This window comes from Prinia subflava, chromosome 21 (assembly GCF_021018805.1).
Source record: "Prinia subflava isolate CZ2003 ecotype Zambia chromosome 21, Cam_Psub_1.2, whole genome shotgun sequence".
Lineage (NCBI taxonomy): Eukaryota > Metazoa > Chordata > Aves > Passeriformes > Cisticolidae > Prinia > Prinia subflava.
Genome location: NC_086267.1, coordinates 1,026,966 through 1,049,886, shown reverse-complemented (window position 1 = coordinate 1,049,886; position 22,921 = coordinate 1,026,966). Strand labels below are relative to the sequence as shown.

The following is a 22,921-nucleotide window of genomic DNA, read 5'->3' as shown; positions in this document are numbered from 1 at the left end:
AATCCCGGGTTTTCCCAAAAAAACACCAGGTTTTCCCAAAAAACCCTGAATTTTCCCCCAAAAACTTCCAGATTTTCCCTCCGCAAAACAAGTGTCCCACAAGCCGAACTCCCCATGCCATGCAGGAATCACTAAATGATGATCTCCAGCTGGCATCTGCCAAGGCAAGAATTCCAGGTCAAGAAATGCCTGGATTTTCCCAAAAAAAGCCCAGATTTTCCCCTATAAATCCCAGATTTTCCACAAAAATCCACAGATTTCCCTTCCCAAAACAAAGTGTCCTGCAAGCCGAGCACACCATGCAGAAACCCCCAAACGTGGGGCTGCTGATTTCCAGCTGGCCTCTGCCAAGGCAAGAACTGCAGGTCAAGAAATGACCAGATTTTCTCCCCAAAAAACCCCAGATTTTCCCCTAAAAATCCCAGATTTTCCCAAAAAATTCCTGGATTTTCCCCCCACAAAAACAAGTGTCCTGCAAGCCAAGCTCCCCATGCAGAAACCCCTAAATGTGGGGCTGCTGATTTCCCGCTGGCCTCTGCCAAGGCAAGAATTCCAGGTCAAGAAATGCCCAGATTTTCCCAAAAACTTGGATTTTCCCAAGAAAACCCGAATTTTCCCAAAAGAACTCCCGGATTTTCCCCCCACAAAGACGTGTCCCGCAAGCCGAGCTCCCCATGCCGTGCAGGCACCCCCAGTGTGGGGCACAGGACACAGCACAGCACGCCCGGCACCCGCCCTGCGGGCACCGGCCTGCCCAGGGGAGAGGGAGCGGCTCAGTGGGGGCGGGGAGTTTGGGGATTTGGGGAATTGATTTTGGGGATTTTGGGGAAGTTTTCCCACCTGGCAGCACCAAATCCCACCAATTCCACCCCGTTCCCGGATCCCGCGGCGGCTCCGAGACCCCACAGCCCAAATGGGATGGGATCCCCCATAAAAACCCCAAACGGGATGGGATCCCCCCAAAAAAAACCCCAAACGGGATGGGATCCACCATAAAAACCCCAAACGGGATGGGAACCCCCCAAAAAAAACCCCAAACAGGATGGGATCCACCATAAAAACCCCAAACAGGATGGGAACCCCCCAAAAAAACCCCAAACAGGATGGGATCCCTCCAAAAAACCCTCAAACTCAAAGGGAATTCTCCCAAAACCCCCAAACTCCATGGGAATTCTCCCCAAAACCCCAAACTGGATGGGAATTCTCCCAAAAACCCAAAGTGGATGGGATGCCCCAGCAAAACCTCAAACTGGGTGGGATTCCCACCATAAACCCCAAACTCCATGGGATTCCCACCAAAAACAAGGATGAGAAGGAGGAGGAGGAGGAGGAGGAGGAGGAGGAGGAAGATCAGAATGGGGAGGAAGATGAGGATGATGAGAATGATAACAATAAAATGAGGACAAGGAGGACAAGGATGACAATGAGAACGAGGATGAGGATGAGAACAAGGATGAGGACGAGGACGAGGACGAGGATGAGGATGAGGATGAGGATGAGGATGAGGATGATGAGGATGATGACAGTAAAGATGAGGACAAGGATGACGATGAGGATGAGGATGAGGATGAGGACGAGGATGATGAGGATGAGGATGGTGAGGATGATGACAATAAAGATGAGGACAAGGATGAGGATGAGAATGATGACGAGGACGAGGACGAGGACGAGGACGAGGACGAGGATGACGAGGATGACGAGGATGAGGATGATGACAATAAAGATGAGGACAAGGATGACAATGAGGATGAGGATGAGGATGAGGATGAGGATGAGGATGAGGATGAGGATGAGGATGAGGATGAGGATGGGAACAAGGATGAGGACGAGGACAAGGATGAGGATGAGGATGAGGATGAGAACAAGGATGAGGACGAGGAGGATGAGGATGAGGACGGTGAGGATGGTGAGGAAGGTGAGGAAGGTGAGGAAGGTGAGGAGGGGGCTGTGCCGGCCGTACCTGCCGTTGGCGTTGGCGCACACCAGGCGGTCGCTGAGCAGGAACACCTTCCTCTCCTTGGACTTGAGCAGCTGCCCGCGGTCGCCGTACACGGTCTCGGTCAGCGTCTCACACAGCAGCAGCTGCCGCGGGCCCGCGCCCAGCGCCTGCGCACGGCCGGGAGGGCAGGGGGGAATCCATCGGGAATGGGAAATCCAACGGGAATGGGAAATCCATCGGGAATGGGAAAACCAACAGGAATGGGAAATCCATCGGGAATGGGAAATCCAACGGGAATGGGAAATCCATCGGGAATGGGAAAACCAACGGGAATGGGAAATCCATCGGGAATGGGAAATCCATCGGGAATGGGAAATCCAACGGGAGAGGGGAAACCGACGGGAATGGGAAATCCAACGGGAATGGGAAATCCATCGGGAATGGGAAAACCAACGGGAATGGGAAATCCATCGGGAATGGGAAATCCAACGGGAATGGGAAATCCAACGGGAATGGGAAATCCATCGGGAATGGGAAAACCAACAGGAATGGGAAATCCAACGGGAATGGGAAAACCAACGGGAATGGGAAATCCAACGGGAATGGGAAAACCCAATGGGAATGGGAAATCCATCGGGAATGGGAAATCCAACAGGAGAGGGGAAACCGACGGGAATGGGAAACCCGCCCAAGAGGGGAAATGCATCGGGAACAGGAAAACCAACGGGAATGGGAAAACCCAATGGGAATGGGAAAATCCGCCCAAGAGGGGAAGCCCATTGGGAATGGGAAACCCAACAGGAAAGGGGAAACCCACCCAAGAGGGGAAACCGACGGGAATGGGAAAATCCGCCGGGAGAGGAAAAATCCATTGGGAATGGGAAAACCCAACAGGAATGGGAAAACCTGCCGGGAATGGGAAAATCCATTGGGAATGGGAAACCCGTCTGAGAGGGGAAACCGACGGGAATGGGAAAACCCCCCAGGAGAGGGAAAATCCCACCGGGAATGGGAAAACCCATTGGGAATAGGAAAATCCCACCAGGAATGGGAAAACCCATTGGGAATGGGCAATCCCACCCTGCAGCCAATCCCGACGGAGAGGAGAAACCAATGGGAATGGGCAATCCCACCCGGAACAGGTAATCCCAACCCAGAATGGGAAATCCCACCCAGAATGGCCAATCCCACCCAGGAATGGCAAATCCCACCAGGAATGGCCAATCCCACCCCAGACTGGCCAATTCCACCCCAGACTGGCCAATCCCACCCCAGAGTGACCAATCCCATCCTAGAGCAGCCAATCCCACCCCAGAGTGACCAATCCTGCCCCAGAATGGCCAATCCCAGTTGGAACGGCCAATCCCACCCGGAATGGCCAATCCCACCCCGAAATCACCGTCAATTCCCAGCAGCATCAAAAAATAAAGCTTCTCCAAAAGGTCCCAAACCTCCTCCTGAGCTTCCAAAATCTTCTTTAGAACCTCCCCAACTTTCTCAAAAACCTCCCGAAAGCTTCTCCAGATCCTCCCAAAAACTTCCTCCAAACTTTTTCAAAACCTTCTCCAGAACCTCTCAAAAAGCTTCTCCAGAACCTCCCAAACCTTTTCCAAAAGCTCCCAAAAGTCCTCCACAACTTCCCAAAACCTCCAAAAGCTCCCAAATCTCCTTTAGCACCTCCCAAAAAGCTTCTCCAGAACCTGGAGATGCCCTGACACGGAGAGGGAGCTCCAAATCCAAATCCAGCAGATCCTTGGGGAGGAATTCCCAAATTCCACCCTCAAGGCTGGGTTTGGATCAAGACCCTCTGGGAGCAAACAGGGATCCTGCTTCCCAAAAACCCCAATGTGGAGAGGGAGCCACAAATCCCACCCAATCCCACCCAGCACCTCCAAAATCCTGCTGAGGAAGAGGAGGATGAGGAGGAGGAAGAGGAGGATGAGGATGAGGAGAAGGAGAAGGAGAAGGAGAAGGAGAAGGAGAAGGAGAAGGAGAAGGAGAAGGAGAAGGAGAAGGAGAAGGAGAAGGAGAAGGAGAAGGAGAAGGAGAAGGAGAAGGAGAAGGAGAAGGAGAAGGAGAAGGAGAAGGAGAAGGAGAAGGAGAAGGAGAAGGAGAAGGAGAAGGAGAAGGAGAAGGAGAAGGAGAAGGAGAAGGAGAAGGAGAAGGAGAAGGAGGAGAAAGATGAGGACAAGGAGGATGACGAGGATGAGGAGGAGGATGAAGCTGAGGATGAAGATGAGGATGGGGAGGACGGGGAGCCCCCACCTTGCTGAGGCCGCTGCGGTCGCTGATGCTCTTGCTGAGCTGCTGCATCTCGGCCAGCTGGTCTGCCAGGCGCTTCTGCTCGTTGAGCTTCTCTGCCAGCGTCTCCAGCTCGGTGAGCGCCAGCTGCAGGGACAGCCGGTCGGCGTGGCCGCGCGGCGTGTGCTTCAGCATGTCCTGCACGGGACACACCGGGCTGGGCGCGGCCCCAAGGGTGGGAACGCCCCGGGGCCGCCGGGGCTCGGGGGCTGAGCCTCGGGCGGGTGCAGAAATCCAACCGGGGTGCTCAGCCCGAATCGTGTCCCTGTGCTCCAGCTCCCAAAATGTGCAGCTCCAGCACCTCCAAAAACCTCCAAGAACCTCCAAGAACCTCCCCAAAACCTTCTCCAGAACCTTCTCCAGAACCTCCCCAATCTTTCTCTAGAACCTCAGTGAAACCTTCACCAGAACCTCCCCAAAACCTCCAAAAACCTTCTCCAGAACATCCCTAAACCTTCTCCAGAACATCCCTAAACCTTCTCCAGAACATCCCCAATCCTTGTCTAGAACCTCCCCAAAACCACCTGCAGAACATCCTGATACCACCTCCTGAATCTCCCTGAAACCTTCTCCAGAACCTCCCAAAACCTTCTCTAGAACCTCCCAAAATTTTTCTCCGGAACCTCCCAAAACCTTCTCCAGAAATCTCCTAAAAACCTTCTCCAGAACCTCCCCAAAACCTTGTCTGGAACCTCCCCAGACCTTCTCTAGAATCTTCAAAAACCTTCTCCAGAGTGTCTCCTGCCTCCCTCAAAACCTCTCCAACCTTGCCTAAAACATCTCAAAACCTTCCCCAGAACCTCCCCAATCCTTGTCCAGAACCTCCCTGACCCTTCCCCAGAACCTCCCAAAACCCACCTCCAGAACCTCCCCAATCTTTCTCCAGAACCTCCTTGAAACCTTCTCCAGAACCTCCAGAACCTCCCAAAACCTTCTCCAGAACTTCCTTGAAACCTTCTCCAGAACCTCCCCAAATTACCTCCAAAACCTCCTGAAACCACCTCCAGAACCTCCCCAAAACCTTCTCCAGAAAGCTTTCCAATCCTTCTCCAGAACCCTCCTGGTGTCCCCAGCCTGTGTCCCCCCGGTGTCCCCCCGGTGTCCCCCCGGTGTCCCCGGTGTCCCCTCACCTGCAGGAGCAGGATGAACTGTGGGAACCTCTGGATGGGTTTCACCATCAGCCCGTAGAGCGTCACGCGGTCGGCGCTGGCCATCTGCCGCCTCTGCCGGGAGCGCCGGGAAGGGTCGGGAACGCCACGGACAGAGGGATTGGGAACGCCACGGACAAAGGGATTGGGAACGCCATGGACAGAGGGATTGGGAATGCCACAGACAGAGGGATTGGGAACGCCACGGACAGAGGGATTGGGAACGCCACAGACAAAGGGATTGGGAACGCCATGGACAAAGGGATTGGGAACGCCATGGACAGAGGGATTGGGAATGCCATGGACAAAGGGATTGGGAATGCCACAGACAAAGGGATTGGGGAAATGCCACAAAAAAAGGGAATTTGGGGAACGCCACGGACAGAGGGATTGGGAACGCCACGGACAAAGGGATTGGGAATGCCATGGACAGAGGGATTGGGAACGCCATGGACAAAGGGATTGGGAACGCCATGGACAGAGGGATTGGGAATGCCACAGACAAAGGGATTGGGAACGCCACGGACAGAGGGATTGGGAATGCCACGGACAAAGGGATTGGGAATGCCACAGACAAAGGGATTGGGAATGCCACAGACAAAGGGATTGGGAATGCCACAGACAAAGGGATTGGGAATGCCACAGACAGAGGGATTGGGAATGCCACGGACAAAGGGATTGGGGAAATGCCACAAAAAAAGGGAATTTGGGGAATGCCACGGACAAGTGGGTTTTGGGGAAATGCCGTAAAAAAAGAGATTTTAGGGAAATGCCATTAAAAAGGGATTTTAGGGAAATGCCATAAAAAAGGGATTTTAGGGAAATGCCATAAGAATGAGGGGATTTGGGGAATGCCATTAAAAAAGGGATTTTTGGGGAAATACCGTAAGAACTGGATTTTTGGGAAATGCCATAAAAAGGGGGACTTTTGGAAAAGCCATAAGAATGGCAGTTCTGGGAAATGCTGTAAGAATAGGGGTTTTCTGGGAAATACCATAAAAAAGGGATTTGGGGAATACGCCATTAGCCAACGGCGGGTTTTGGGAAATGCCATTAAAAAAGGGATTTTTGGAAAATGCCACAAAAAAGGGGATTTTGGGGAAATGCCGTAAGAACAGCGTGTTCTGGGAAACGCCACAAAAAAGGGATTTTTGAAAAATGCCATAAGAATGGTGGGTTTTGGGAAATGCCATTAAAAAAAGGGATTTTTGGGAAAAGCCGTAAGAATGAGAGGTTTGGGGATGTGCCAGAAAAAAGGGGATTTTGGGGAAATGCCACAATAAAGGGATTTTTGGGAAATGCCATAAGAATGGGGATTTTTGGGAAATGCCATAGGAACAGCGAGTTTTGGGAAATACCATATGAACAGGGACTTTTGGGAAATGCCATAAAAAACAGGATTTTGTGGAAATGCCATAAGAATGGGGGGGTTTGGGATATGCTGTAAAAAATGGGATTTTTGGGAAAATGCCGTAAAAAAGGGGATTTTTGGGAAATGCCATAAGAACGGATGTTTTTGGTTAACCCCATCAGAATGGGTATTTTTGGTTAACCCCATGGTTAACACCATCAGAACAGGTGTTTTTGGTTAACACCACAAGAACGGGTGTTTTTGGTTAACGCCGTTTGGCTCTGGGTGTTTTTGGTTAACGCCGTTTGGCTCTGGGTGGTTTTGGTTAACGCCGTTTGGCTCTGGGTGTTTTTGGTTAACCCCATTTGGCTCTGGGTGTTTTTGGTTAACCCCGTTTGGCTCTGGGTGGTTTTGGTTAACACCGTTGGCTCTGGGTGGTTTTGGTTAACCCCATTTGGCTCTGGGTGGTTTTGGTTAACCCCATTTGGCTCTGGGTGGTTTTGGTTAGCGCCGTTTGGCTCTGGGTGTTTTTGGTTAGCGCCGTTTGGCTCTGGGTGGTTTTGGTTAACACCGTTGGCTCTGGGTGGTTTTGGTTAACCCCATTTGGCTCTGGGTGGTTTTGGTTAACCCCATTTGGCTCTGGGTGGTTTTGGTTAACGCCGTTTGGCTCTGGGTGTTTTTGGTTAGCGCCGTTTGGCTCTGGGTGTTTTTGGTTAGCGCCGTTTGGCTCTGGGTGGTTTTGGTTAACACCGTTGGCTCTGGGTGGTTTTGGTTAACCCCATTTGGCTCTGGGTGGTTTTGGTTAGCGCCGTTTGGCTCTGGGTGGTTTTGGTTAACCCCATTTGGCTCTGGGTGGTTTTGGTTAACCCCATTTGGCTCTGGGTGGTTTTGGTTAACCCCATTTGGCTCTGGGTGGTTTTGGTTAGCGCCGTTTGGCTCTGGGTGTTTTGGCTGACCTTGAGGAAGTCGAGGAAGGCCGGCTTGGTCAGGCACGCCCTCTTGATGAGCGCCATGGCCGCCGTGAAGTTGTTGACGTAGTCGCTGTACACGTCCAGCACCATGGACTTGGAGAACTGGGAGAGGCGGGAGGGCGGGAATGGCACCAGAATTCCTGGAAAACAGGGCGGGGACAGGGCGGGGGCGCTCCCATCCCCCACCCCCCACCCATCCCGGCGGATCCCGGGGAGGTTTGGGGCGATTCCCGGTTTTTAATGGGATCCCAAAGGAGGTCAGGGGTGATTCCCAATTTCTAATGGGATCCCAGGGGAGGTTTGGGGGCGATTCCTGGTTTTTAATGGGATCCTATGGCAGATTTGGTGGTGATTCTGTTTTCAATGGGATCCCAGGAGAGCTGTGGAGATAATTCCTGGTTTTTAATGGGATCCCAGGGGAGGTTTGGTGGTGATTCCCAGTTTTTAATGGGATCCCAAAAGAGCCCTGGGATGATTCCCAGTTTTTAATGGGATCCCAGGGGAGGTTTGGGACGATTCCCAGTTTTTAATGGGATCCCAGGGGAGCTCTGGAGGGGATTCCGAGTTTTTAATGGGATCCCAAAAGAGGTCTGGGGTAATTCCCGGATTTTAATGGAATCCCAGCAAGACTTTAGGGGCGATTCTCATTTTTTGCTGGGATTTCAGGGACAATTCTCAGTTTTGCCAGAATCCCATGGAGGTTTGAGGGCTGATTCCCAGTTTTTGCCGGGACCCCGGGGGGATTTTGAGGCAATTTCTGGTTTTCACTGGGATCCCAGGGGGATTTAGGGGCGATGCCCGTTTTTGCCAGGATCCCGGGGAGATCTGAGGGCTGATTCCTGGTTTTGCCAGGATCCCGCTGGGATCTCGGGGCTGATTCTTGGTTTTCACTGGGCTCCCGGTGGGATTTGGGGACCATTCCCAGTTTTCACTGGGCTCCCGGTGGGATTTGGGGACCATTCCCAGTTTTCACTGGGCTCCCGGTGGGATTTGGGGACCATTCCCAGTTTTCACCGGGCTCCCGGTACCGAGGCCACGAAGAGGTCTCCGATCTTCTCGTTGGAGTCCCACTCGGCCACGCGCGAGGCCAGGGCGATCTGGAACATGGAGTGGCACTGCAGGATCTCGCGCAGCCGGAAAAAAACCACCCGGCACTTGCGGGCGCTCAGCACCTTCGGCTCCATCGCCAGCAGCGGGTTCCGGTAATCCTGCGGGAATTCCGGTGCTGGCACCCGGGATCCGGCACTGGGGGAGCCCCGGGATCCGGCACCGGGGGAGCCCCGGGATCCGGCACCGGGGGATCCCCGGGATCCGGCACCGGGGGAGCCCCTGCCCGGCCCCACCTGCAGGATGCGCCGCAGGGAATCGACGTAGCTGCGCTCGCTCTGCACGATGGAGCCCAGGATGTGCCGCCGGAGCACCTGCGGGACACGGGAACGGGGCATGGTCCCAAAATCCCGGATCCCGGGATGGGGAAAATGCAGGCACAGCCCTGATCCCAAAATCCCAAATCTCAGGAGAGGGGAAATGCAGGCACAGCCCTGATCCCAAATCCTGAATCCCAACACCAGGGAAATGCAGGCACAGCCTTGATCCCGAAAATCCCAAATCCCAGGATGGGGGAAATGCAAGCACAGCCCTGATCCCAAATCCTGAATCCCAGGAGAGGGGAAATGCAGGCACAGCATTGATCCTGAAAATCCCAAATCCCAGGATGGGGGAAATGCCAGCCCTGATCCAAAATCCCAAATCCCGGGATCAGGGAAACCCCGGCACAGCCGTGGGTCACAGCCGTGATCCCCAACCCCAAATCCCAGGAAAAAGGAACCAACCCCAGCCTGGCGGAAGCGCTGACTCAGCAGCGCTGTTTCTGCTGACTCGGCATTTCCCGTTGCTCAGTCACGGGGCTCAGGCGAGGCCATGACAGCCCCGGTCCCCAAAAAGCCCCGATCCCAGATCCCAGGAAAACCCCGATCCCAGATCCCTGAAAAGCCCCAGTCCCAGATCCCGGGAATGTCCCCATCCCAGGAAAGCCCCAGTCCAAATCCCAGACCTGCTGCAGGCTCAGCCCCTCTGGCAGGTGCCCAGGGACGCCGTGACCCCCCCAGATCCCAGGAAGCCCCAACCCCAGATCCCAGGAAAGCCCCGATCCCAAATCCTGGGAAAGCCCTAACCCCAATCCCGATCTCAATCCCAATCCTGATCCCAACCCCGATCCTGCCCCCGATTCCAATCCAACGCCCATCCCATTCCCTTTCCTGATCCCATTCCCAATCCCTTTCCTCTTCCCGCTCCCGGACCTGCTGCGGGCTCAGCCCCTCGGGCGCGGGGCCCAGCTCGGGCCGCGGGTGCTTCACGTCGGACACGGTGACCTCCAGGAATCCGGAATCCTCCTCCTCCGAGTCCCCTGGCACCGGGAACACCGAACGCAGTGAGCCCCTCCCGGTGATACCGGTGTTCCTGGTGTTCCCGCTGTTCCAGAGGCAGGGAACACTGACACCCCACAGTGAGCCCCTCCCGGTGCTCCCGGTGTTCCCGGGGCATCCCGTGTCCCTCCAGAGGGGTCACCGGGATGAGCCGGGCAGGAGCAGCACCAGGAGAGCAGGGAGGGGACAGGAAGGGACAGGGAGGGGACAGGAGGGTCCGCATCCCAAAAATCCCAGGAACAGCAGGAACAGTGCCCCGTCCTCACTCCAAGCCAGCGGGAAATGGGAGAAGGAGCCAGGAAAAGGCAACGGGAAAAGGAGCCGGGAGCACAGGAAAAGCAGGAAGCGCCGGTGTGGGGACCCGGACAGTCAGGAGGGGACAGGGAGGGGACAGGAGGGAACAGGAGGGTCCCCATCCCAAAAATCCCGGGAACAGTGGGAACAGCAGGAGCAGCGCCCTGTCCTTCTCCAAGCCAGTGGGAAACAGGAAAAGGAGCTGGGAAAAGGAACCAGGAGCACAGGAAAAGAGGGAAGTGCCTGTGTGGGGACCAGGACAGTCAGGAGGGGACAGGAGGGTCCCCATCCCAAAAATCCACCCAGGAACAGTAGGAACAGCGCCCCATCCTCGCTCCAAGCCAGCGGGAAACGGGAAAAGGCAACGGGAAGAGGAGCCGGGAAAAGGAGCCGGGAAAAGGAGCCAGGAAGAGGAGCTGGGAAAAGGAGCCGGGGCCAGGAAGAGCGGGAGCGCCGGAGCGGGCAGCCCTTACCCGAGGCGGCCGAGGAGGAGGAGGAGGAGGGCGAGCGAGCCAAGGACAGCTCGAGGTGAGGCAGGGAAAGTTTGGGATGAGGCAAGGAAAGCTCGGGAAGGGAGCGCGGGCGGCGCCTCCACATGGCCCCGGCCCCATCCCGGCCCGGGAATCCCGGGAAGGGAAGAAGGGAAGGGAGGGAAGGGAAGGGGGCAGGGAGGAAGGGCAGGGCACGGAGCTGCCAGAGCTCCTTCCTTCCCCAATTTCAGCTCCTCCTCCCCGGGGATCCCTCCAGGGATTGCTGTGCCCCAACGCTGTGCTGGCCACGCGGGATCCCATGGGAACGGCGGGAATGATCCCATGGGAACTGCGGGAGTGATCCCATGGGAACGGCGGGAATGATCCCATGGGAACTGCGGGAATGATCCCATGGGAACTGTGGGAATGATCCCGTGGGAACTGCGGGAATGATCCCGTGGGAACTGTGGGAATGATCCCATGGGAACTGCGGGAATGATCCCATGGGAACTGCGGGAGTGATCCCATGGGAACTGCGGGAATGATCCCATGGGAACTGCGGGAGTGATCCCATGGGAACTGTGGGAATGATCCCATGGGAACTGCGGGAATGATCCCATGGGAACTGCGGGAATAGCGGGAATGAACCCAGGGGAAACTGGGAATGGCGGGACACACAGAGCCAGTCCCAGGGAATGCTCTGGGAATGCCGTGGGATGCCGGGACACACACAGCCCATCCCGTGGGAAGTTCTGGAACCCAGGACACACACAGCCAGTCCCATAGGAAGCTCTAGAATGTTCTGGAATGCCAGGACACATGCAGCGGATCCCATGGGAAGCTGTGGGAATGCGCTGGGAACGGTGGGACACACGCAGCCCATCCCATGGGAATGGCAGGACACACACAGCCAGTCCCATCCCATGGGAACAGCGGGACACACACAGCCTGTCCCAGGGGAAGCTCTTGGAATGCTCTGGGAATGGTGGGACACACACAGCCCAGCCCATTCCATGGGAAGGGCCAGGAATACCGGGACATGCAGCCAGTCCCATAGGAAGCTTTGGGAATGCTGCAGGAATGCCGGGACGCACACAGCCAATCCCAGGGGAATGGTGGGACACACGCAGCCCATCCCAGGGGAAGCTTTGGGAATGCCGGGAGACACACAGCCAATCCCAGGGAAGCTTTGGGAATGCTCTGGAATGCCAGCACACACAGAGCTGATCCCAGGGAAGCTCTGGGAATGCTGTAGGAATGCCGGGACACACAGAGCCAATCCCACAGGAAGCTTTGGGAATGCTGCAGGAATGGCGGCCCACACGCAGCCGATCCCAGGGAAGTTCCAGGCGCTGGAATCCAGCGGGATCAGTCCTGCCTCCCCTGGATCCTACCTGCGCTCGGCTGCTCCAGGGAAACCCGGGAGCTCCGGCGGGAGCGCGGCGGCTTCTCCGCCTCGGCCGCGCTCCTCCTGCGCTCCCCATCCCCTGCGGGACAGGGAAGAGCCCCGGGATCGGGAATTCAGGGAAACATCCCAGGGAAAACCCCTCGGGAAAGGCCGGAGCTGCTGGGGGGAGTCGCTGCTTTATCCCAAAAATGCCAGGAGCGAGTCTGGGCTGGCACAGGAGCGGGAACAGCCAAGGGAGAGCTCCAAGGGCAGGGAAAATCCAGGGAAAATGGGAATGGCGGGATGAGAATCCCCTAAAAACCGGCTCGTCCAAGGGCTGCGGGGTTTGGCTGCCCCGCTCCCCATTCCCTGCAGGACAGGGAAGGGTCAGGAAAACCCCTGGGAACTGGGAAATCAGGGAAAAATCTGAGGGAAACATCCAAGGGAAACTCCTTGGGAATAGGGATTTATGGGGAAAAATCCTGAGGGAAAAATCCAAAGAAAACCTCTTGGGAATTCAGGGAAAGAATTCCTGAAAGGAAAATCCAAGGAAACCTCCTGGGAACTGGGAATTCAGGGAAAGAAATCCTGAAGGGAAAAAGCCCCCAGGGAAACCCCAAGGCACCCCCGGGTGCTGCTGCTGCACCCCGAGGAGCAGAGGAGCGAGGAGGGGCCGGCAGAGCCCCGGGGAGCTCCGAACGCGGGAATGAGGCAGGAATAGGGGGAAAAGATTCCTGGGGAAGGGATTCCCAGGAGGTGATTCCCCGGGAGGTGATGCATGGGGAAGGTGATTCCCAGGGCGAGGATTCCTGGGGATGAGGATTCCCGGGGAGGTGATTCTTGGGAAGGTGATTCCCGGGAGGTGATTCTCAGGGCCCAGGATTCCCAGGTGAGGTGATTCCTGGCTAAGGTGATTCCTGGGGCGAGGATTTCCAGGAAGAGATTCCTGGGGCACTGATCCCCGGAGAAGTGATTCCCAGGAGGTGATTCCCAGGGATGAGTATTCCTGGGGTGGTGATTCCCAGGTGGTTGATTCCCGGGGCAGTGATTCCCAGGGATGAGGATTCCTGGGATTCCCGGGACTGAGGATTCCCAGGATTCCCAGGGATGAGGATTCCCAGGGATAAGGATTCCCAGGGCTGAGGATTCCCAGGACTCCCAGGGCAGTGATTCCCAGGGATGAGGATTCCCAGGGATGAGGATTCCCAGGGATTCCCAGGGCTCAGGACTCCCGGGATTCCCAGGGCTGAGGGCTCCCAGGATTCCCGGGATTCCCGGGGTGATCCCGGTGCGGTGGCTCCGGCACTCACCGGCGCCGTCGCGGCGCTGCAGGAAGGTGACGCGGCGCAGCACCGCCATGCGCGTGCGCTCCAGCCCGTCCTTGGTGCCGCTGCGCGCCGCCCGCATCAGCTGCGACACCTGCGGGACCGAGAGCAGGGGTCGGCACAGGGATCCCGGGGATCATGGGGATCAGCACAGGGATCCGGGGATCACAGGGATCAGCACCGGGATCCGGGGATCCCGGGGATCAGTGCAGGGATCCAGGGATCCCAGGGATCAGCACAGGGATCCAGGGATCACAGGGATCAGCACAGGGATCCAGGGATCACAGGGATCAGCACAGGGATCCAGGGATCGCTGGGATCAGCACAGGGATCCCGGGATCGCGGGGATCAGTGCAGGGGTCGGCACAGGGATCCAGGGATCACAGGGATCAGTGCAGGGGTCGGCACAGGGATCCAGGGATCACAGGGATCAGTGCAGGGGTCGGCACAGGGATCCAGGGATCACGGGGATCAGCACAGGGATCCAGGGATCACAGGGATCAGTGCAGGGGTCGGCACAGGGATCCAGGGATCACGGGGATCAGCACAGGGATCCAGGGATCACAGGGATCAGTGCAGGGGTCGGCACAGGGATCCCGGGGATCAGCACAGGGATCCCGGGATCGCCGGGATCAGCACAGGGATCCAGGGATCAGCACAGGGATCCAGGGATCAGCACAGGGATCCAGGGATCGCGGGGATGGGCACCGGGATCTGGGGATCACAGGGATCAGTGCAGGGGTCGGCACAGGGATCCGGGATCACGGGGATCAATGCAGGGATCCTGGGATCACAGGGATCAGCACAGGGATCCTGGGATCGCGGGGATGGGCACAGGGATCTGGGGATCACAGGGATCAGTGCAGGGATTGCAGGGATTGCAGGGATCACAGGGATCCGGGAATCACAGGGATCAGCCCAGGGATCCAGGGGTCACAGGGATCCAGGGGTCACAGGAATCAGCCTGGGGATCCAGGGATAGTGGGGATCAGTGCAGGGATTGCAGGGGTTGGCACAGGGATCCAGGGATCAGCGCAGGGATCAGCACCAGGATCATGGGATCAGCCCAGGGATCCGTGCAGGGATCAGCACAGAGATCACCAGGATCACAGGGAGCAGTGCTGGGATCAGCACAGGGATCCAGGGATCAGTGCAGGGATCCAGGGATCACCAGGATCAGCACCGGGATCACCAGGATGGCAGGTATCAAATGAAACATCACTGGGATCACCGGGATCACAGGGATCATCACAGGGATCACTGGGATCAAAGGAAACGTCACCGGGGTCTCAGGGAGTGAGGGGATCAGCACAGGGATCTGAGGGATCACAAGGATCAGGGGGATCATCACAGGTGTCACTGGGATCAGCCAGATCACAGGGATCAAAGGGATGGCAGGGATCACTGGGATCATCACCAGGATCACCAGGATTGCAGGGATCATCACAGGGATCACACGGAGAACCAGGACAATCACAGAGATCAGCAGGATTACAGGGATCCCAGGGGTCACTGGGATCATCACCAGGACCACCAGAATCACTGGATAACAGGGATCACCAGGATCACAGGGATCATCGTTGGGATCACCAGGATCACAGGGATCTCAGGGATCATCGCTGGGATCAGCAGGATCACAGATCACAGGGATCACTGGGATCAGCAGGATCACAGGGATCACAATGATCACAGAGATCTCAGGGATCCTCACCAGGATCGCAGGGATCTCAGGGATCATCACTGGGATTGGGAAGCTCCAGGCTGCCCCAGGATCCCATCCTGGATCCGGCCCCTGGGAACATCCCTGGAGCGCCATTCCCTGTTTGTCCTCGCAGCCGGGAGCAGCAGGCACAGGGCCAGGGCTCTGGGATCCCTCCAGATCCCTGTGGATCCCTCCGGATCCCTGTGGATCCCTCCGGATCCCTGTGGATCCCGCCGTGGATCCGCAGCAGCGCCGGTGCCAAGCAGGGCGGGGAAGGGAGGCGGGAGCGGCTCCGGCCTCGCCTGCGCCAGGACCGACAGGGGAGCAGGAAAAGGGGGATGGGCCTTCTGAAATCCCAGCATTTCACCCCAAATCCCGGGGTTTTGCCCCAAATCCTGGAGTTTTGCCCCAAATCCTGGAGGAGTTTTGCCCCAAATCCTGGCGTTTTACCCCATGGAATACCGGCCGGGATGGGATGGGGTGGGAAAGGCTCTGCCCTGAGGCTCCACAATTCCCAAAATTCTTCTTCCTTCCTGAATTCCTTCCTTCCCTACTTGTCTCCTTTCCTCCTAAATTCCCAAATTCTTTCTTGAATTCCTGAATTTCTTAATTCCTGAATTTCTTAATTCCTGAATTTCTTCCATTGTGAATTCCTTCCCAAATTCCTGAACTCCTTCCTTTCTGAATCCTTGAGTTCCTTCCTGAATTTCTGAATTCCTGAATTCCTTAATTCCTGAATTCCTTCCTGGATTCCTGTAGTCCTTCCTTTGTGAATCCTTGAATTCCTTCCTGAATTCCTTCCTAAATTCCTTCCTGAACTCCTAAATTCCTTCCTGAATTCCTTCCTTTGTGAATTCCTTCCTGAATTCCTGAATTTCTTCCTGAATTCCTGAATTTCTTCCTGAATTCCTTCCCAAAGTCCTGAATTCCCAAATTCTTTCCTTCCTGAACTCCTAAATCACTCAATTCTTGAATTCTTGAATTCCCTCCTGAATGCCTTCCCAAAGTCCCGAATTCCTGAATTCTTTCCTTCCTGAATCCCTGAATCCCTGGATTCCGATGGCTCGGGAGCTCCGGGTCGGTTTTGGGAACGGGACGAGCCCAGCCCGGATCCGTCCCACGAGGGGAACGTTGGGAATTTCGGGAGCGGGACGGGATCGGTACCTTCCAATCGGATTTGTGCTTCAGCTCCTGCATTTCCTTCCCCCCAACTCTCCGGGCCAGGAGCTCCCGCTTAGTCCTGGCGCATTTTTCCTTGAGTTTATGGAAGTCGGGAGAGAGCTGAGCCCAAAGCAAAGCGGGAGAGCGGAGCAGAGATCCAGGGAAGCAGCAAATGCAAAAAAACAGGAGAGATCATCCCAAAGGAGCAGGGGACAGCGGCAGCATCCCGGAATTCCGGCTGGGATGGAGCAGGAAGTGCAGGAGCAGCAGGGAAAGGTGGGGAGAGGATCAAAACCAGGAGGAATCATCCCGAAAATCCCAAAATTCCGGATGGGATCGAGCAGGGAGTGCAGGAATAACAGGGAAAGGCAGGGAGAGGATCAAAAACAGGAGGAATCATCCCGAAATTCCAGCTGGGAGCAGGCAGGAAGAGCAGGAATAGCAGGAACAGGTGGGGGGAGGATCAAACACAGGGGGAATCATCCCGAAATTCCAGCTGGGAGCAGGCAGGGAGTGCAGGAATAGCAGGAACAGGTGGGGGGAGGATCAAAACCAGGAGGAATCATCCCAGAATTCTGGATGAGATGGAGCAGGGAAAGCAGCACAGAACAGGCAGCAGCATTCTGGAATTCCGGCTGGGAGCAGGCAGGGAGTGCAGGAACAGCAGGGAAAGACAGGGAGAGGATCAAAACCACGAGGAATCATTCCAAAAATCCTGAATTCCCAGCTAGGATGGAGCAGGGAATGCAGGAGCAGCAGGAAAAGGCTCAAACACAGGAGGAATCACCCTAAAGGAGCAGGGAGCAGCAGCAGCAGCCCGGAATTCCGGCTGGGATGGAACAGGGAGTGCAGGAAAGGCAGGGAGAGGATCAGAACCAGGAGGAATCATCCCAAAATTCCGGCTGGGATGGAGCAGGGAGTGCAGCAGGAGCAGGGAAAGCAGCACAGAACAGGCACCAGCAGCCCAGAATTCCAGCTGGGAGCAGGCAGGGAGTGCAGGAGCGGCAGGGAAAGGCGGGGAGAGGATCAAAAACGGGAGGAATCATCCTGGAATTCCAGCTGGGATGGAGCAGGGAATGCAGCAGGAGCAGGGAAAGGCAGGGAGAGGCTCCAGCAGGAGGAAAACAAAAGGGAAAGGAGGAAAATGCAAAGAAAATTCCAGGAAAAACGCAGCAGCATCTGCGGGATGCTCCGGTGCCTCCATGCAGGAGAATCCCAGGAAAAGCTGGGATCAGGATTCCAAAGGGATCCCTTGGGCTGGGGGGATGAGGATTCCAAGGAGGGATGCGAATTCCAGAGGAGGAATACCTGGGGAGGGATCAGGACTTCAAGGGAGGGATGGGAATTCCAAAGGGAGGATGGGAATTCCCAGGATGGATACCTTGGGATGGAGGGATGAGGATTCCAGAGGGAAGGATGAGGATTCCAGAGGGAAGGACGGGAATTCCAGAGGAAGGATGGGGATTCCAGAGGGAAGGATGGGAATTCCAGAGGAAGGAAGGACGGGGATTCCAGAGGGAAGGACAGGAATTCCAGAGGGAGGAAGGACGGGAATTCCAGAGGGAAGGACGGGAATTGCAGAGGGAGGAAGGACGGGAATTCCAGAGGGAAGGACGGGAATTCCAGAGGGAGGAAGGACGGGAATTCCAGAGGGAGGAAGGACGGGAATTCCAGAGGGAAGGACAGGAATTCCAGAGGAAGGAAGGATGGGGATTCCAGAGGGAAGGATGGGAATTCCAGGGGGAGGAAGGACGGGAATTCCAGAGGGAGGAAGGACGGGAATTCCAGAGGGAAGGACAGGAATTCCAGAGGGAGGAAGGATGGGAATTCCAGAGGGAAGGACAGGAATTCCAGAGGGAAGGACAGGAATTCCAGAGGGAAGGACAGGAATTCCAGAGGGAGGGGTACCTTTGGCTGGAAGGCCGCGCGGGCCCTGCCGCTGCCGCTGTCCCTCCTGGCCCCCGCTGGCGCCTCGTCCCCGGAGTCGCCCTCGCTGTAGCTCTCGAACTCGCTGGAGCTCCAGCCCAGGTCCTGCCCCAGGCGCGTCCCCTCCCCGCGCTGCACCTCGGCGTAGATCAGCCCCGCGCCTGCAACGCGCCCAACGCTGCAACGCTGCTGCAACGCCGCTGCAACGCTGCTGCATCGCTGCTGCCACGCTGCTGCAACGCCGCTGCAACAGCCGCTGCAACAGCCCGCTGCAACAGCCCGCTGCAACGCTGCTGCAACGCTGCTGCAACAGCCACTGCATCCCACTGCAACAGCCACTGCACTGCTGCTGCACTGCTGCTGCACTGCTGCTGCACTGCTGCTGCAACGCTGCTGCATCCCACTGCAACAGCCACTGCACTGCTGCTGCACTGCTGCAACGCAGCTGCAACGCTGCTGCAACGCTGCTGCAACAGCCACTGCAACGCTGCTGCAGCGCCGCTGCAATGCCGCTGCAATTGCCTGCTGCAACACTGCTGCACCCACCGCTGCACTGGTGCTGCACCAGCCTGCTACAATGGCTCCCTGCACTGCTGCTGCAATAGCCCACTGCATCCCGCTGCAACACTGCTGCAAGGGCCTGGTGCATTCCTGCTGCAACAGCCCAGTCTGTGCCCACTGCAACAACTGCTCTGCCCCCGCTGCATCGTCCCGCTCCAGTCCCACCGCGTGCCCGCCGCATTCCTGCTGCGTTCCCGCTCTGTCCCTGCTCTGTTCCCGCTCCATTTCTGCTGGATTCCCACTGGATCCCTGCTCAATCCCCACTGCATTCCCACTGTATTCCAGCTCCATTCCCACTGGGTTCCTGCTCAATTCCCGCTGGATTCCCACTTTCCCCCACACTCCCAAGCCACAGGAATTCTGGGGTTTGATTGTTGGAAAGGGAGCTGGGAGCGTGCCAGGATGGAGGGAGGGATCCAGGAGGGGTTTGGGACTGGGAATCAGCTGGGAAAGGGAAATGGGAATGGGTTAGGGAAGGCAGGAAGGCAGGGAGGAAGGAAGGAAGGAAGGGAGGAAGGGAGGAAGGAAGGGCGGAAGGAAGGAAGGGAGGAAGGAAGGGAGGAAGGAAGGAAGGAAGGAAGGAAGGAAGGAAGGAAGGAAGGAAGGAAGGAAGGAAGGAAGGAAGGAAGGAAGGAAGGAAGGAAGGAAGGAAGGAAGGAAGGAAGGAAGGAAGGAAGGAAGGAAGGAAGGAAGGAAGGAAGGAAGGAAGGAAGGAAGGAAGGAAGGAAGGAAGGAAGGAAGGAAGGAAGGAAGGAAGGAAGGAAGGAAGGAAGGAAGGAAGGAAGGAAGGAAGGAAGGAAGGAAGGAAGGAAGGAAGGGCGGAAGGAAGGAAGGAAGGAAGGAAGGAAGGAAGGAAGGAAGGAAGGAAGGAAGGAAGGAAGGAAGGAAGGAAGGAAGGAAGGAAGGAAGGAAGGAAGGAAGGGATTTTGGGAACCCTGGGGGTTCTGCAGCCCGTCTGGGGGAGGCTCCACCCCTCCCAAATCCCAGGATTTCCCCAGTTATTCCCATCCCACAGCCCCCTGGAGGACGGGATTCCCCTTCCTGACAGAAAATGGGATGGGGGGCCCTGGAAAAGCGGGAAGGGGCAGCTCCCGGCTGGAAAAGCGGGAAGGGGCAGCTCCGCACCGTCCTGCTCCACGTCCAGGCCCTCGCAGGGAACGTCGTCGTAGATGACCTCGTCCTCCACCTCCGGGAAGGAGAAACGCTCCCCTGGAAAAGCCCGGAGCGGGGTCGGGATTGGGATTGGGATTGGGATTGGGATTGGGATTGGGATTGGGATAGGGATCGGGAAAGGGATCGGGATCAGGATCAGGATCAGGATCAGGATCAGGATCAGGATCAGGATCAGGATCAGGATCAGGATCGGGATCGGGATCGGGATCAGGATCGGGATCGGGATCGGGATCGGGATCAGCAGCCCAGGATCCCAACGGGATGGGGAAACCTCCCTTAACCCACCAGGGGTTATCCAGGGTTATTCCAGGTTGTCCCAGGGTTATTCCAGGTTGTCCCAGGGTTATTCCAGGGTTATCCCAGGGGTTATCCAGGGTTATCCCAGGGTTATCCCAGGGTTATCCAGGGTTATCCCAGGGGTTATCCAGGGTTATCCAGGGGTTATCCAGGGTTATCCAGGGTTATCCAGGGTTATCCCAGGGTTATCCCAGGGTTATCCCAGGAGTTATCCAGGTTATCCAGGGTTATCCAGGGTTATCCCAGGGTTATCCAGGGTTATCCCAGGTTATCCAGGGTTATCCAGAGTTATCCCAGGGTTATCCAGGGTTATCCCAGGGTTATCCCAGGGTTATCCAGGGTTATCCAGGGTTATCCCAGGGGTTATCCCAGGGTTATCCAGGGTTATCCCAGGTTATCCAGGGTTATCCAGGGTTATCCCAGGGTTATCCAGGGTTATCCCAGGTTATCCAGGGTTATCCAGGGTTATCCCAGGGGTTATCCAGGGTTATCCCAGGGGTTATCCAGGGTTATCCAGGGTTATCCAGGGTTATCCCAGGGTTATCCAGGGTTATCCAGGGTTATCCCAGGGGTTATCCAGGGTTATCCAGGGTTATTCCAGGGGTTATCCAGGGTTATCCAAGGTTATCCCAGGGTTATCCCAGGGTTATCCCAGGGTTATCCAGGGTTGTCCCAGGGTTATCCCAGGGTTATCCAGGGTTATCCCAGGGGTTATCCAGGGTTATCCCAGGGGTTATCCAGGGTTATCCCAGGGTTATCCAGGGTTATCCAGGGTTATCCAGGGTTATCCCAGGGGTTATCCAGGGTTATCCCAGCTTCTCCCCACCTCGGCAGATGCTCTCCCTCTTCCAGGTGCGGGTCCGGATCTGGGAATCTCCTCCGGCCTCGCCGTTGCTCACCGGCTCTGGGATCCTGCCAGGGCAGGATCAGGGAACGTTCCAGGGAAAAATCCCCGGGATCGGGGCAAATCCCCCAGGATCAGGGGCAAATCCCCCGGGATCAGGCACAAATCCCCCGGGATCGGGGCAAATTCCCCAGGATCAGGCACAAATCCCCCGGGATCGGGCACAAATCTCCCGGGATCGGGCACAAATCCCCCGGGATCGGGTGCTCCCTGGATCTCCCACCCCCCTGTCCGCCCCATTCCTATGGCAGGAACAAAATAAGGAATTCCCCCCCTCCTCCCATCTGCTCCTTCCTGGATCTGGGGGATCCCAGGTTTTAAGGATGACGGAAAAGATCCAAAATCCCAGAGTTCTCCCACTTGGAGCTCCTTGGAATGGGGAGGAGTTGGGGGGAAACTGAGGCACGGCAGCAGCAGTGACATCGAATGGAGGGGACGGATCCCAAAGATCCAATACGGGACCCAAACTGCCACCGGAACGGCCGGAATTCCCACCAAAACCTCCGGAACACCCCAAAATCCCAGGAAACTCCCTGGAAATCCCAGGAAGCTCCCCCAAATCCCACCAGAACCCCCAAAATTCCATGGGAATCCCACTACACTGCCCCAAATCCTATCAGAACCCCCAATTCCCAAGAAATCCCACTGAACTCCCCCAAATCTCACTGAACTCCCCCAGATGTCACCAGAACCCCCCAAACTCCCCAAAATCCCACTAAACCCCCAAAAATTCCCTGGAAATCCCCAAAAATGCCCCAAATCCCACTCACCCTTCCTGGGTCTCCGGCCCCAGCCCATCTGCAGGGAAGGAAAGCAAAGAGAGACGGTGTCGGCACTGCTGGGATACACCAGGAATACCGGGAATTCCACATGGGAATACCGGGAATTCCACATTGGGAATTCCACATGAGAATGAGTTCCACATGGGAATGTCCAGGAATTCCACATGGGAATGTGTAGGAATTCCAAATGGGAATACCGGGAATTCCACACAGGAATACTGGGAACGCTCCTCACCGGAGCTGGGCGGGCGCCGCCGGCGTGGGGGTGCCTGGAGAGCGACGTCAGCACCGGGATCGGCTCCGGGATTGGCACCGGGATCGGCTCCGGGATTGGCACCGGGATTGGCATCAGGATTGGCACCGGGATCAGGGCAGGGATCGGCTCCCGAATCCTCCCCCGAATCCTCCCCTTCCTCCTCCTCCTCCTCCTCGCTGTCCTCGAAGGCGAAGGCCTGGCCCAGCTCCTCCATCCCCGCAGAGCCGGGGGGATCCGGGGGGGATCCTGCACCGGGAACGGGCACAGAAAACACGGAATGGGCACGGGAAACATGGAACGGGCACGGGAAACATGGAATGGGCACAGGAAACACGGAATGGGCACAGGAAACACGGAATGAGCATGGAAAATATGGAATGGGCACGGGAAACATGGAATGGGCACGGGAGAGCGGAAACCGGGACGGGAGAGAGGGAAGGGAAGGTTTGGGAAGGGAAGGGAAGGTTTGGGAAGGTTTGGGAAGGTTTGGGAAGGGAAGGGAAGGGAAGGTTTGGGAAGGTTTGGGAAGGGAAGGGAAGGTTTGGGA

At 56.6% G+C, this 22,921-nt stretch overlaps 1 protein-coding gene across 9 annotated transcripts in view; it reads right to left on the bottom strand.

Annotated features, from left to right (window-relative positions):
- ARHGEF10L (Rho guanine nucleotide exchange factor 10 like) overlaps positions 1-22,921 on the bottom strand; it is a 49,295-nt gene that overhangs the window by 16,817 nt on the left and 9,557 nt on the right. For 6 of the 9 annotated variants that reach the window (XM_063417526.1, XM_063417528.1, XM_063417524.1 and 3 more), the window contains 14 exons: positions 22,354-22,620; positions 22,107-22,134; positions 21,259-21,344; positions 20,088-20,171; positions 18,384-18,562; positions 13,598-13,706; positions 12,295-12,387; positions 10,011-10,117; positions 9,054-9,131; positions 8,739-8,918; positions 7,696-7,812; positions 5,371-5,463; positions 4,205-4,378; positions 1,961-2,106 (listed from right to left, as the gene is read on the bottom strand). In XM_063417526.1, the coding sequence (XP_063273596.1) occupies positions 1,961-2,106; positions 4,205-4,378; positions 5,371-5,463; positions 7,696-7,812; positions 8,739-8,918; positions 9,054-9,131; positions 10,011-10,117; positions 12,295-12,387; positions 13,598-13,706; positions 18,384-18,562; positions 20,088-20,171; positions 21,259-21,344; positions 22,107-22,134; positions 22,354-22,620 (1,741 nt within the window). Of the gene's footprint in view, positions 1-1,960; positions 2,107-4,204; positions 4,379-5,370; positions 5,464-7,695; positions 7,813-8,738; positions 8,919-9,053; positions 9,132-10,010; positions 10,118-10,903; positions 11,195-12,294; positions 12,388-13,597; positions 13,707-18,383; positions 18,563-20,087; positions 20,172-21,258; positions 21,345-22,106; positions 22,135-22,353; positions 22,621-22,921 lie in introns of those variants that run through there. The other 3 variants (XM_063417523.1, XM_063417525.1, XM_063417529.1) reach the window with 2 other exon arrangements.